We start from the raw sequence: 15,791 nt of genomic DNA on the forward strand, positions 1-15,791 counted from the left end.
TTCTAGCTCCGGCAGAATCTGGCAGTGCTGAGCCCCAGAATCCTGTTGGATGCTGCAGAGGTGTAAAAACATGGGATAGAAGCCACACAGTAATTCCCAGTGCTTCACTGCTACTCTACCCCATACCACACTGTGGGACACCACTCAGATCACCTCCTTTGTGTGTCCCATGGTGCTCAAACGACACAACAGCAGATATCATTTCAGTAAACATGAGGGATTTTTAAGATTGGTCTTGTAGCTTCTCTTCAGATTTTAGGACCTTTCTGCATTCCAGTGTTGCAGTTTTCCACCTGCAGTGGGGACCACATGTCTCCATGGACCTCAAAAGCAGAACAGAGCAGTCTGCAGGAATCCCTGTGCTGGGTGTGCAAGTCCGTGGACCACATTTGGAATTCTGCCTTGAAAACACGGCAAGAGGAGAGGGTGATACAGCCATAAAATGTGTGCAGAAATCAGAAAAGACAAACTGCAAGGCTGCTTTTCCTCCATTCTCCTCCAGTCTGAACGTCAGCATGGAAAACTCATTCTGAAGGGGAAGTTTGGTAGGAGTTACAGGAACTCAGCTGGGCTGTTATTCTCCTCAGAGGATTTTTATTTCAATAGGAAAATACCTCATCCTTAGATTGGACTTGGAACAACACAAACTGTGAGCTCTTGGGGAAGACACTTGCTTTGTCTCTCTCCTAAGCCTTGCACAGTGGGGACCAGGTCCTTGACTATGGCTGCCAGGCGCTGCTGCCTTACAAAGCCCAGCCATGCCATACTCACAAACCATCCAGTCAGTCCATGCTCCAGAGATGGACAACATCCATGGTAAACCTTGTGAGCTGTCAGTCAGTCAGTTTTCTCTCTTGTCCTGCTCATTACACAACTGCCTGACAACTGCACGGTGAATTCCCAGCTTTCTGGGCTGTGGAAACTGCAAAACCCCTCCCCATGTAAAACCCACTTGGCCAACAGAGTGGGTTTTTCTCTCTGAAGCACCCTGATATTTGAGCAGAGTGGTTTTGGCTGCTCTTGGTGACTCACAGGCCAGGGGTGTGGCTGGCTGCCAGCGTGAGATATTCTTCCCTTGATTCCTTCTGAAAGAGAGGGCATAAATCCTGAGTCCGGACTTCACTTATTCAAGTCATCAGCCACAGTCCCACGGAAATTACTCCATTACTGTGGATTTTATGACTCTCCCTGCCCCTCCCAATCTTCCAAAGCTTTTATAAATATCTGCAGCAACCTAGAAACAAATGTAAAACTGCCTTTGACAGTTTGGCAGGAAAGCTCATCATTTATATTGCATCATGACAGTGTCCTATTTTATGCCTGGTCCAGCACGGAACACTGCTGCCATATGTTGCTCAAACTATAGTTAAAATAGCTGGGTTTTCTGCTCACATTCCTACACTATTTTTGGCAGATGAGCCTTGTCTGATCCAGCACAGCTGGTTTTCCTCCCCTGCCCTCTCTTGCAGACAAAAAGCATCATGGTGCTTATTTGATGTTTATCTGTATTGCTGTGTTTTGATGGACAGCTGCTGAACTACAAGTATATTCACTACAAAATGATGCCTCAAGTTATTTACATAGAAAGATCCATGAAGACAAAGGAAGACACAAGGATTGGACTTTAAATGGATGCTCAGAAATACATTCCCACAACCTTCCCTTAGCTGACACCTACTTCCCTCTGCCTCCACCCAGGGTGTTGGGATGCAGCAGTGCTGCGGGTGTTGGGATGTGCAGGCATGTCAGAGCCTTGGTGACAGCAGCAACTGCAGCAGCTGGTACCAGGCTTACCCTGATGCTCCGTTCAGCCTGTGGCCTCTGGCAAAACAGACAAACTGGACCATCTGCAGTGGCAGTCTGTAGGACACAGGCTCCTCAGGAATTTGACTAAGCAACCAAAAAGTAAATGTTTGAGACATATATTTATTTTACCCTGTACTTTTCCCAAGGGTGCTCTCTGCCTGAGCAGCTAATTATATCGCAGGCATTGCGCTTTTTACCGTTTAAACACAGAAAGCATATGTTCAAACAGATGTTTGCCATGAAACCAAGAGGATGGCAAACATCTGTGGAAACTGCAAAACCCCTCCCCATGTAAAACCCATTTGGCCAACAGAGCGGGCTTTTCTCTCTGAAGCATCCTGATAGATGTTTCAAACAGATGTTTGCCATGAAACCAAAGAGGATCCCAGCTTCTCTATAGCCCCGTCACTAAAATATGACAGGAACTATTCCTCAGCAAAGCCCTGTCCCGGGCTGAGCTGGCACATGAGTGGCTGGAAGGATGGAGCTGGGGCTATAAATAAAGGGACGGATGTGAAAATGGCATTGCAGCCTTGCCACCCTGTCAGCACACACCCCATCACACCCCTCCAGTTCAGAAACAGGCAAGGACAGAGGCAAGAGAGTTTCTCTCTCCTTTTGCGTTCAGATTAATGAAGCAAATATCAATCATAACAGCAGCATTTGCAGAGGCTGCTCCCAGTCAAGTTAACCTACATTTTATATCCCCCATCACACTGAACTGCAAGAGCTTCTGCACAGGGTCAGCAGGTGCTGTTGGTAACTGAGGAGGTGCTGACGCTGGCTGAGGCCGCATTCCCATTCCCAAACTTCTACAGAGTGAGCTGCTAGCAGAGCTGAGTCCTGGCTGCAGAACAGCATCCTCAGAACCTGAATTTCTTCAGAGCAGCGTTATACACACAGACACACGCACACATATGTATGTACAAATCATAGGGGGTAGGAGGAGGTTTACAAGTATATACTATTATTATTATACATTATATATTATTATTAGACATATATTATTATATATGTTGATGTATGATATATGCACAATAAATAATACACCAGTTTATATAATATATAGGCATAATGCAGTAAGCTAAAATAAAAGCCTTCCCATGAGAGGAAAGTAATGAGTTTTCATTTTGAAATTTCCTCCTTGAAACCACCTCAAATGTAACCTGCAAGCGGGAAATGGAACTCTTCTCCTGGTGCTGGACTTTGGTGGGTGTTCAGGAGTCTGTCCTAACATACCTCTATGACAAGAAGCTGTGAACTCTTCCCAGCACCAGGCAGACCTGCTCCTCATCATCTCAGAAAAAAGACTCTGATCCTCTCGCCCCTCCCCAGAGCACCACTGTGCCACCATCCCCATCCCCGATGAACTTCTCCTTTCACAGACTATGCTACTGAATATCATTTTAAAGCAATCTGTAGGGAACAGCTACATATCTGGGATGGAATCAGGATAAGGTGATTTGTTTTGCTTCAGCAGCCTAGTCCTGCTCCCAGGGATACAGGACAAGCCATCAGCTTGCTTCTCAGATGCAGGAGCCTACTCCACAAAGCCAGGGAGAGGAGAGAGAGAAAAACATCAATACAATCGACTGAGCAGCTAGCAACAACATTTATTTTGACATTCAGGAAAGGTATTATGCAGATGAAGCTGTTTTTCTCTTCAGCTTTAAAACACAACTATTTTAAAATCTCATCTTTGCATTTTGGGAGGTGCATGTTCATTTACATTGAGGATCATTTATGCTGACCTACTTTGAGGCCCCTTAATGCTTAATGCTCAAAACTGAGCAGAGGTCCCTCAGTGTAAAGTGATAATTGAGCTCTGCAGAGTTCATGCAGCAACTCTGAAACATCACATTTTAACCCAGAGTCGGCAGAAGCCTGAAATGTCAATCCCGCCATCAGTGCTAGCAGCACAATTTGACAAACCTCCAGAAATCACCAAAAAGTAGGAATTAACAAAAATTAAAAAACAGCCCTTCATACACACAAGAAATAGTTTGAAAGGACAACTGAAGAACCCTTTTTTTCTTACCTTCAGTAGCCTTATTTACGGCTGTTAATGCGCTCAGGACCTTGGAGAACTGATCTCCAGTGTACAAATCATGTGGATCAAACACCTGTGAAAGATGAACTCAGTCAGTCGAGCCCAAAACATCTCACACTGGCTGCTGGAGCCGCCCATGGTGCTGGAGGGTGACAGTGGTGATTAGGCAGCCCCCATGTCTCTACAGGGAAAGGGTGATCATTCAGGACCGACAAGTTCCATTTCCTTTACAGCCAGAGAATTCCTGGGGCACCACTGGCAGGCAGCGTGGGAATGGCAGGGGAGCCCAGAAGCATTTGGAGTGTAAGGCTGGGAACAGGGAAGGAATCAGTGCTGTCTGCAGAGCAGAGACTCCTCTGAAAATCACCAAGAAGGTTATTGCTGGCCTTGAGGGAAAGAAAGATTTTGTTGCTATTTTTGTTATCAAGAGCTGAAGAGATTGAGGCTGTATGTACAGATCTATGTATAAACACACACATATTTTCCACAGCAGAATTAACACACATGGAATTTTCTGCTATTGCAATATATAGTTTTTTTACACATTTTTACAGGAAGACAAACCCTGTCATATATAAAAAAATTCACCCTAAAGAATTTGGTGTTGCTAATCCTCAATGGTGAAACAGAAATACATGGTTAGCAAGGGCTTATTTTCCATGACTAATAACCTGAACCTTGTACTCTTCAGAAATCACCACCAGAACAGTGAAGGCAGTTCGAGTTTCCAAAACACTTCAATCCCCTCTAACACCTGAAAAATGCTCTCAACTTCATACAGACTGTACAAATCCTACCATTAATGAAGCAAAGATAAGAGTTACAAAAAGTCCCTCTCGTTGGTACCACCATGGCACCATCTGCTAATCCCCAAATACATGATTTCCTGCAGATCAAGACCACAGATACACAAATCCAATGAACAGGAAAGATTATTTTAACGCTCTCCTGGCAGACACCATCTAATTACAAACACTTCCAACACATTAATGAGTGTATCTTGCTTAATAAGGACACAAGTCTTAATTACCTTTAGGCTAGAACTGCCCTTTAAAACAGCCCTTTCTTGCATTCCACACAGAGCTCCTTGAGTACGCTTGGCATATTTCAAATAGGAAGGGGACTGTCCTCTCTCACAGCCCTGGAGGCTTGCGGCATCTCCTCCTCTTACACAGACACACCAGAGCAGCACCAAAGTCCAACACGGACAGTACGAAGGCTGCTCTTTGTTGGGAATATGTCTGCAGATTGACTCAGCTACTCAATACTGCAAGACATGTTCTACCCTAAAGAAATTTAATCCATGCTTAGCATGGGGACAGTTTGCTGTGATTACAAATATTTAATCTTGTAGCTCCACAGCTCCGATCGCATCTACTGCTCTGCACATTCCAGGGACATACCCACCTACCTTGGGCTGTTTCTGAGCTGATCTATCACCTGCACTCACTTGGGTTTGCTCCTTTGGACCATGCAAGTCCCATCCCCTCTGCCAGCTGGAGCATGGAACCAGTTTTCCTGCCCTGCAGTTACAGGCAGCACCATGCAAGCACAGCCTTCAGCCCTAAGCAGCGATGCTCCCATCTCCGTGGAAAGGGAGACGGTAACAGAGAGCCCGGGCGTGCGCTGACCCCTTTGGCAGCTGCTGCAGAATGGGACGTTACAGTTGCACAAGAGGAAAGTCAACAGCCAGGCTGAGTTGTTTGCATGCATCTCTCTGGTGTGTCATTTTTTCATCCATATCCTTTTTCTTCCACTTCAGTAATTCCAGAAAAATAAAGTCCTGCCTTGAATTAACACTTTTTTTTTCCTAAGGAGCAAAGTAGAAAAAATACATCCCAAATCCTTCAATGCAGAGAATAATGCTGTAAGCTCAGAGTCATCAGTCTGACAAAGTCCAGATGAAAATGGTAGGAAGAAAGATATGCAAAAAATTCTCGCACAAAAGCAAGTAATAACATTTAGAACTTCTTCATGGGGAAATTTTCTGGAACAGCTACTGTGGAACAGTGGCTATGTGGGGTCAGCTACTGTAATGTAAATATACTCTGCAGCTTGTTCCAGAATAAATTCCTCGTACAAAAAAGTCCTCATTTATGAGCTAAAATTTACTTTTTCCAGCACAATCCATTGATAATTCCATTCATAGCTAAAAGACAAGCTGCACCTAGAAGATAAATAGAGGCAGAAAAGGCTTTTTCACTTCTAACACATGGAAGATCAGGTGGATGTAACTAAAACCCCATTTAAATCTACACTTGTTATCTGAGGATCTCCATTAAAACGCTATTCTGACTCCTAGAATCACAGACTGCAGCTCCCCTCGGTAAAACACTCTGCCTGTTTCCGTCAAGCATCGCACCGGGCAAGAGAAGCTCTGCACCGCCGCACCGCCAGCCTCCGCCACAGGCAGCGAGGGGATGAGCAGGGGCCGGTGCTTCGCGACAAGAGCACCCGGCTCTTCGGGAAGGACGAGAATAGGAGACCCAACGCGGGTGCGGCTAGCAAGTTATCAGCATCCAAAATCCCAGTCCCGCGACGGGAAGCACAGAAAAGTTAGGGAAAGCCGGGCTGTGCTTCGAGTCCGAGCTGTCCACAGTTGGACAGCCCCCAGCTGGGTGCCAAGCCCGAAGCCCGGCGCGGCCGCGACCCCTCCAAACCCGAGGACAGGGGCAAGAGCCGCCCGTCCCCCAGCGATGCGGCGCTTCGGGCGCTCGCTGACCCGGCTGCTCCCACTGGACCTGCCTCTGCCTCCAGCGGGAGCGGCGGTGCGGCCGCAGCATCGGCGAGACAGAGCCGGGCGGGCGGCGGGAGCGCCGCTGCCCCCGCGGGAGCACCCGGAGCACAAGCACCGCTCCGTGTCCGGCCGCTCTGCTCGGGTGCCGCGGTGCCCTCACCCCCTTCAGCGGGGACACCCGCGGGAGCTGGCCGGAGACAGCCCTGCTGAGCGGCTGGGACACCCGCGGGGACCCCCGGACCACGGAGGCGCTCGGTACTCACGGCGGCGGGCGGGCGGGCGCGCAGCCCCGGGGCATGGCGGCAGCGCGGGCGGTGCTGCGGAGCGGCCGCTGCGGCTCTGACCCGGAGCCGGATCGCGGCGCGGAAAAGAGAAGGGAAGGGGAAGTGACAGGCGGTGCCACTGCCCCGCTCCGCCCCGCCGCTCGCTGCGGGACGCGGCGCGGCCGTGCGGCCGCAGCTCCCTCCGCCGGCCGCGGGCCGGGGCACCGCGAAACCCCCGGAGGAGCAGGAAGCGGATAGCAAAGCGCAAAGAGATGGGAAAGGGAAGAAGAGAAAGGCCGGAGGTGGGGGGAAGGGAGGAGGAAAGAAAGGGAAAGGGGACGGGGGAAAGTAAATCAGGGAGGGGAAGGGGAAAGGGAGGAGGGAAAGGGAAAAAGTGAATTAGGGGAAAGGGAAATGGAAAGGAAGGGAAAGGGAAAGAGAAAGGGAAAGGGAAATTTAAAAGGACAGGAAAGGATAGAACAGAAAAGGAATACCCACACTATTGGAACAGTAATTGCAGCAGGTTTGCCCCACCGTGAAGAGAAACACTGCAGGAGGGCCCATAGATGGGGCACAGTTCAGTTGAGGCAGTGAGACTGCCTGCGTCCTCTGCTGCCTGTGCCCATCTGTTTGGGGAACATTCTCCTACAGGGTACAGGAAAACCCTCAGATACTTCAGCACACCAGCAGGCTGCAGTGTGGACAGGGAATGGAGCACTGCACTGACATCCAGGGTGAAGCCCAGCTGTCCCAACCCCATGCAGGGACGTACCACACACCTGGAGCCAGGGGTCTCTGGTACACTGGGTCACTCTAACTGCAGACAGACCCATTCTCCAGTGCTTGTGCTGGTTGGTGCTGGGCAGGAGCTCTCGCTTCTGATGTTATCCAGCTAGGAGAACTAATCACTTTGGAGTGAAGCCAAAGCAGAGCAGGTTTTGGGAGTGCATGGATGGGGAGCTAAATGGGTGATGATCTCTCACCTGCTCTCTCACACCTTCAATGCAGGTAGTTTGTTGGAGGTTGCAGGCACCTCCAATAGCCTGCAAATAACCTCTGTGCTGCCCGTGATGGTAATTACCCCCTGCATATTCTACGATTGTTCTGGACAGCCAGGTTAATCCAGTTATTGATTTACCTTGCGTAACTGTTCTTAGTTCACAAAATTCAGACCTTGTCAGAAGTTTTGTAGTTAATAACAATAAAATGCAGCTACTGAATGAAGGTCTGGTTCTTCTTCACTAGCACATGGTGCTTAGGTATTGATCTACTGTTGTTATATGCACACTGGTGTCAAGAGCAAAATCAAAGTTCCCATTTTTGTCCTCAAGAACAAGCTAGGCCTGGAGCCTTCTATGATTTTTCTCTTTAGTCATGATCTCTTCCCTGTCTTTTCTACACTAGACTCCACCTCGCCATCATGACAAAACTCTTTGTTGTCCACTTTCCACCTCAACCCACCAGCATCCAGCTGGTATTACCTTAACAGCACTCACTCACTGGACCAGCTCTTGGGTCAGATAGCTCAGATGCTGAAGCCACAGTGTAAATGAAGCACATTCAGGATTTCTGCACTCTTCCTCAGTCCAAACCATGAAAGAATCCTCTAAGGACACCTAAGCTCCAATAAAGTGCCCATGTCTTTTGAGTAGTCCTTTGCCTCAGCAGAGCTGGGCTGACTGATACTCTTATAACCTGGATCAAATTCTAGCACTGAAAAGCTGCTGGAAAGTTTTGAACACAATCTCATTATTTCACCTCATTAAAACACTTGCCTGGTTAGAAGGATGGGGTGATTCCCCTGCTTGCCATCTCTTTTAGGACTAACACACATGAAAGAGCAAAAGATTTCAGGCTTCAGTCCTGGGCTGAAGCTAAGGAACAGTTTTGTTATTTATACTCTGCCATGAGGTGGATTCTTCCAGCTCACACCTCCAGCCTGCAGAATGGCTTCATCTTAATGGAGCCAGCTCATAGCAGGAAGGTCAGTGTCCTTCTACCCCTATGTCCAAATGTTTCACTGCACCTGTAAACAAGAGAAGTTGCTGTTTGCCTCACTGTGTCTTTCTTCCACTTCCTGAGTTACCAGGACAACAAAGGGTAGGAGGGAGGTGCGTATGTGTAGTTCTGAAAGAGTAACCTCTATGCATTCCCTCCTGCTGGGAAAGACTGGCAAGCAGTGTCTGTTCAGTGGGAGGTGGGACTTGAGTTTCCACCAAAAGCTGCTGGAAACCCTGCCTTCCACACTGACCACCTTTCCTGCATGCTGGCAACGTCCAGTGAAGTGGTGTATTACATGGCAGCTGCACAAACACCCATGACAAAAGCAAATGGAAGGTAGAGTACAATGAAGCCAAGGGATGCCAGGATGGCATGCTAATGTCATGTTTAAGATTCCCCAGGATGAGGCCCTTTTGTACAAGTCAGCATCCAGAAAATAAGTTGTGAACTCTCATTTTCCTCAAAATACCCTCTTTTGTTCACATCTGCAACAGGAACAGAATATTTGACCTTAACATACCCTTGCCAGTCTCAAGACAGAAGTGGCTCAGGTCCAGCCCTAGGGTACTTCACATCTAAGAAGCAAGAGTTCACTGTGGCATTTGGAGAAGGGCAGAATTTGAGAGAACCCCTGGGGTTTGATTTTCATATCCATGGTCTGGGTAAGCACCAGGATGGCTGTCACAGAATGAAATGTACTAAGCCCAGACCTTTTGTGATGTAACTCTTTCCTCAGGCTATGTTGCTGAGGCAGAACAGAACCCTATTCTGTGCTCATCTTCCTTTTACCTAATACCTGATCACTGCAACTTAAATGCTGATAGACCTTGGAAGCAGAAGGTTCTCTGCCTGTTCTGATGCTCCAGACACGCTTCCAGAGTAAATGTGACGCAGTAAACCCCCTCCTAAAGGGCAATGGCCCTTTCCAAGGCAAACTAGGGGTCAGGCTTGAGGGAGGATCACTGGAAGGAATGCTGCTTAGAGTCTCCTTGTCAAGACGTTCCAAACAGAGCGGCTTTCAGAAGGAACAGATGGCAGAGGCTTTGCCTGAGAGGACTCAGAAAAGCTGGCAACATGGGAGAAGAGACGGAAGGAAGCATAAGCACTCTGCCTGTGCCATGTCTTGCCCACCATCTCAGCTGTCCTACCTTGAGCCTTCTACATGAGGCTACAGAGGAACTAGGAAGAAGTAAAATTCATGTCTTCGTGCTCTAAAATGATATTTTGGAAAAGAAAAAAAAAACCAAGAAGAAATTGTTGTCATTTCACTGCAAAATGTAAACTCGAGCTAGAGAGGCTCAAGTTTTTATCCAGCTTTTGAAGTCTCCTCTCACAGCAAAGAGGAGAGGCACACATGAGCATAAGGGAAGCTACTGAAGGCTCAGAATATTTCAAAGATGAAGTGGGTTATAAATCAGAAGAAAAAAGAAGCCAGAAACCTTGACTTTATTAAAGTCAAGGAAGAAAAGGCATATGAAGGATCAGAGGAACACCTAGAGATGGACACACCATGTTGCCTGTTCTGAGTATCTGAAAATTGTGGAGTGTGACTGCAATATTGCAGAATGAGCTTCAAAGCTATGAGATGGCACTGCACAAGAGGGGCGGACTGTTCTCCTGTCCTACCTTTTAGCTGTTTAAGATTCCCATTTTTAAAAATACCTTCCATCACAACCATTTTATTATTAGTTTACAAGTAGAAAACTAAACTCTCAGAAAAATGGAGGAAATCACATGGTCAGTACCAGAAGACTAGCAACAAGTGATTTCTGATGCAATAGGCCTTCAGGAATTATAAATCTCTCTCTCTATATATATAAATGCTCTTAAGACTGTGCTGCTGCAGCAGGCTCCAAGAAATGCATCACTGGGCAACAAAAGACCAGGGAGACAGTTCTGGAATGAGCACATTTTCATGCTGCTTAGCTAAAAAGCTCTAAAGAGAAGAAAGGCCCTTTTCTTGTTTAGACATTCAAAGGAAAAAATGCAGGAACAGAGCTATTGTGGGTTGGACTTTTCTCACTGTGGTGCATGAATATTCTGTATAATGCCTAAGGATTCTGTCCCTGCTTTCTCATCCTCAGAAATTTTCTCCACAATCTTGAGCATATTTCAAACAAGATAGTTACAGGTTTCTTTTTTTTTTTTTACTGTAGGAATTTAAGTGTGACACAAAAGTCTTTAGATAATTACAAATTTGATGGCAAAATTAATTGAACTCTGAAGTGATTCATTTAGACTCTGATCTTGCAAATATGAGCTATGGTTAAGCATAAGAATCTACACAGATAGGATCAGGAACAGCGACAAGAAAGATATCTCTTGACTTCATTAGGTTGGGTTTTTTTTTTTGTGTAAGGAACAATTTAATATGTTTTGCAGAATTTTACACAACAGTTGCAGGGGATGAAAAAAGAGTGCAGTATTAAGAATACTTCACCTTCCCATTAAAGCAGGGCTAAAATGTGCAATTTCTTCTAATAATGAAAAAAAAATTATGAACAGGTCTAGGTTAAGTCTGTTTAGACAGATCTCTGGTTGTTGCTGCATGCTTTGTCTCAAAAGATGAGAATCTGTTAAGCTCACAATTAATACTGTGAGAGATGAGAATCTGTTAAACTCACTGTTTCCAAATTACCCAGACTGAATATTGAATCATCCATTCTCTGATTTCTGTTATTAATACAAAAGATACCAACTTTTTCCCTCTGATATCTGGCTTCCTTTGAGAAGGCTGATCAAACTGGCATGTCACAATAAAAGAAAGGATCTAAGTTGACTTACCTCCACTTTCAGAAGTGCGCAGCCTTTCAAGAACTCTTGAATATTACTGATGCAATCAGCTTCATTTTTAGGCTCCAGGCAATACTAAAGAAAGAAAATCCACTGATCTCATTGCATTGCCTGTACTGAGAAGGCCTGCATGAATATTGACATGTGCCTTTTATACTGAATTAGGGAAGCTTCTTCAGGAGGCGGGTGGGGGTGGCAGGCAAGCTGTTGAAGCAGGAAGAAAGCCACTGGAGGAAGTGATGCACACATAGAAACTGTCGGCATCTTGTTTTGAATGCCAGCATATGACAGTGCCCTAACTGACAGTGGGAAATTGATGACCTTTAACAACATGCTGCCCCAAACCACCACAAGTAAGAAAAAGATAAGGAGCTAGCAAAACTGATTTCTGCATAATGAAAGGCTCCTTTTTTATGGGGTGCAGAACCTGTTGTGTAGTTGCTTTTTTAAAAGCTTATCTTCTGTGTTGCCAGTTCCTATCTCTCATTGGACTCCTTCCCTTTTTCTTCTCCTTCAGATTCTTATCACACTTCTGGACTGTGAATACACGCCTTGTCAAACTGTAACAGGAAGCATTCACATGGCTTCGGTACCAATGGATTTGCTGGTCTTGGGACAGACCAAATGGCACAAATGCAAGTGCTATTTCCTTATTCCTGTTCCAATCTGCTTCTCCAGAGCATTTCCTGACTAACAAAGCATTTTGCAATAAGAGTTTTGAAAGAGTGACTATATTTACAGTTGTAATTAATTATATTGATGTAAATACTGACACACTGCAAATCCTTCTATTTAAAATCAAGATATTCTGATCTCTGGTAGGCCAAGTATTTCCTGCCACTGACTGAACGCAGGTAAGCGAATCAACTGCAACCTTGCAGGGTTTTTTTCTGGATGTAGAAATAAAATCAAGGAACCAAAGCTACAATCATACTTGGCTCTCAATTAGAAATTTAAATGTAAAACATGTCTCTCTGAAGCTCCTTGCTCCTCTCACCAGAGTAGCTAGGCCTCAGAATGCCCAGGGCAGGGTTTCATTGAGCAGGGCTGTCTCAACATAGCAAAATACATCAGAAAGCATTACCTTTTCTGCAGATCCCGGAAGAAGCCGATTAATGAGTTTGCAAAGCACAGTTCCATCTTTCAGAGAGGTTTTCAGGAACCCCTCTGGATCATCCACTATTTTCTTAGGGGAATTTAAGACTCCTAGTGAAATAAGCCATGTTACAATCTGTTCTTCTGGATTCATGGCGGAGAGCTCTGCCGCCAGAGCTGTTCTCCTGTACAACAGCGTACTGGAACCCACATCCGTGATTACCTCTTCCTGCTGCAGCTCAAGTGTGAAACTACCTTCTTTTTTTTTTTTTTTTGGCTTAGTACAGAAACCAAATCTTAGGAACTAAAAGAAGTTACTCTAAGGTACAAAACTGTTGTCAAAATAAAATAGTTTCTAACACTCAGCAGGAAACAGGGAAAGCAGATTGTTAACTACATATTTGCAAAATTATTGAAAATGCAAGTATTTTATATCAATAGTTATTACACCAAAATATCTCACATAGGGACTTCTTCCTTGTGGCAGCTAGCACCCTATTACCTAGTAAATTTAGTCGGAACTTAAGGTTATTGCCCAAATAAATAAATTTCTTAATACTGTAAAGAACAATTTATTTCCAGTGTTAAAACAGAATTCACAATGGTGATGTTTTGGAGCAATGTAGGACTAAATAGAGATTTTCAACCTTATGTGACAAACCTAGTAGTTAAAATTGCCTTTTACAGTCATTTTCTATTGTCTGATTTTTGAAAATAAATTCTGATCATGCACTTTACACATGAATAATGCCTCTCTTCAACTGCTGTGTAGAAGTCCATATCTAATCCAAAATGGTTATTTAGGAGATGATAATATCTCAAAACAATTATCTGGATAACTTCAAAAAGGTCAGGAATTTAAGTAATCCAAAGCTGAGAATAAAATTCCCCACTATTTTACTTGTTTTATTAAGATGTCCCTTTCTAATACCACTGCAGGATCTACTGAAGGTAGCTTTCCACCCTGCCCAGGCAGTGTTAACCACCACTACTTATCATAGCAAGTCAGAAAAGTCCAGTCATCTTTATAACTGTCCTTTCACCACAACAGATGGAAAATGAAGCAATTCTGTTGATGATGAAGCTGGAACATCATGGCTTGAAGAATCCAAGAGGAACAAAGTATCCTAGAGACCAGAATGTCTTGGTTAGTGATCTGAGCCAATTCCTACCCTGTTACTTAAAGCAGCTTTTAAGAACCCAGTGTTACCAAACTAATGATTTAAAGGGTTGGGAAAAATCAGAGCAGCAGAATGATAAAATTGTACACAGTAAACGGGCATGGTTTTTCCTGTACTTTCCAAGTTTTATGACTGGTACTGGGACCTACCAATGGACCAATTTTAAGAGCCACCAGTAAATAAGAACTGTCCCTTCAGGGTTAGACACAATTCTGACCTTTTTCAGGACACTGGGATGAGTTCCAGGTCACTGTAATGTGGAAATATTTGTAACACATGGCTGCAGGCACTGTGAATAAAGTGGGCTACAGCTCAATCACAGCTCACTGCACTTGGTGAGCAGTGTGCAAAATATTTCAAAATTACGACTAATTGGCAATTCAATTGTTTTGGGATTTTTTTTTTTCCAGTCGTAATGAGCACTACTGCTTTGCAGAAGGAAATACATACAGTATCCATAATTTCATAATTCTTTTTTCAAATCTGTAGGGAGCCAAGATAACTACTAATACTCATTTATCATAGGGGACACGCATTTGGATGTAGAAGACACCTCAGCCACCGCATCAGAACACAGCAGTTTCTGATGTAAACAGAAGTACTTACAACACTGGGAGAATCACACACCTGCGTCACTGAAGTCAGTGTTACAAACCTGAACACTGAAGTACTTCACCCACTCCCCCCTCTAAAGGAAACCTTTGGTATAGATGGGCAGGTTTAGTTTTATGATTATTTCACATGCAGCTGCTGCAGCCAAGAAGATATTAATGTCTGCAACTACAATTAAATGAAAATACTTCCCATATCTTGAACAGTTACCAACAGCTTGAAAAATCGGCAGATATAGATATTCACAAAGTCCAAAAATGTATGAAGTTTTTGATTAGCCACTTCAATCCCAACCTCACATCCTTTAGAGTCCTTTCTAAACACATTCCAGCTTGTTTACCCACTTCCACACCAAAATTAATTCTATGGCAAACCCAAGGTATGAGGGTAGAGCCACTAAGGAAGGAACAGTGTCTGGTCTGGTCTTTGGAAAGACTTCACCTTTGTCTATTTGCTGACAGCAACAAATCAAGCGAATCATCAATCATCTCTTGCAGAGTCAACTTAGTTAAAAATCTTATTTACAGCCTGATTTATACCACAGTGTTATTTTAAAAGGGGGTGACTTTCCTTTACCCAACGACCTAGTGACTCTGGCAGCACACACATCAGAACAGCACAGCGACAGGAGCAAGGTAAGATGAGCAGTCACATATTCAGAAACCATTTTTGAGTGGTTCTTCTCAAAGTCACACATGCTTAAGTAATTCACTCTTTTTTTTCCAGCAGAGGGAAAATACCACAAAGAACAGCACTGGAGTATTTGCTGCAGAATCTACTGATACATTTCAACTGGTAGCTTTAAATGAAAAGTTTGACTCTGTGCATGAGCTAATACTGTAGATCAGGGTACATTCTCATTAAGTAGGATTTTAGGCAGGAACTGATCATGCAGTAGCTGCCATTTTGGCATTACACTTTAGGAAGGACGACCCAGTTCAGCCTGAACAGCAGCGCTCAACACTAAGCTAATGCTGAAAAATAGTACAGAATGTTACTCCTTCTTGCAGAAGAGATACTGAGATTACTTTGTAACAATAACCTTCCAAGATGTAACACTAGTGATCTTGACCACCATCCAAGTGTGTCCGAGAAGAATACGTTTTTTCTTTTAAATTAGACAATAAAACCCCAAACCCATAATTCTTGTTAACAGTAAATTTATTTGCCCTTGGAAATACTGCAATTCTACCAATCTGCTACACAGATTTACTCCCAGAATCTGCAGCCCCTAACTGAGATTTAAAGTGATA

The 15,791-nt window shown here is 44.6% G+C and overlaps 1 protein-coding gene across 3 annotated transcripts in view; it reads right to left on the bottom strand.

Moving 5' to 3' along the window:
* Window positions 1-15,769, bottom strand: part of ARHGEF6 (Rac/Cdc42 guanine nucleotide exchange factor 6) — a 41,849-nt gene extending 26,080 nt beyond the window's left edge. Inside the window, exons 1-3 of one of the 3 annotated variants that reach the window (XM_030967996.1) lie at window positions 12,735-15,769; window positions 11,642-11,725; window positions 3,845-3,929 (exon numbers count right to left, since the gene is read on the bottom strand). In XM_030967996.1, coding sequence (XP_030823856.1) covers window positions 3,845-3,929; window positions 11,642-11,725; window positions 12,735-12,899 — 334 coding nt within the window. In that variant the 5' untranslated portion in view covers window positions 12,900-15,769. Of the gene's footprint in view, window positions 1-3,844; window positions 3,930-6,856; window positions 6,947-11,641; window positions 11,726-12,734 lie in introns of those variants that run through there. The other 2 variants (XM_030967995.1, XM_030967994.1) reach the window with 2 other exon arrangements.
* Between the last annotated feature and the right edge of the window lie 22 nt (window positions 15,770-15,791).

The sequence above is a fragment of the Camarhynchus parvulus genome, chromosome 4A (genome assembly GCF_901933205.1).
Source record: "Camarhynchus parvulus chromosome 4A, STF_HiC, whole genome shotgun sequence".
NCBI classification, from domain to species: Eukaryota; Metazoa; Chordata; class Aves; order Passeriformes; family Thraupidae; genus Camarhynchus; species Camarhynchus parvulus.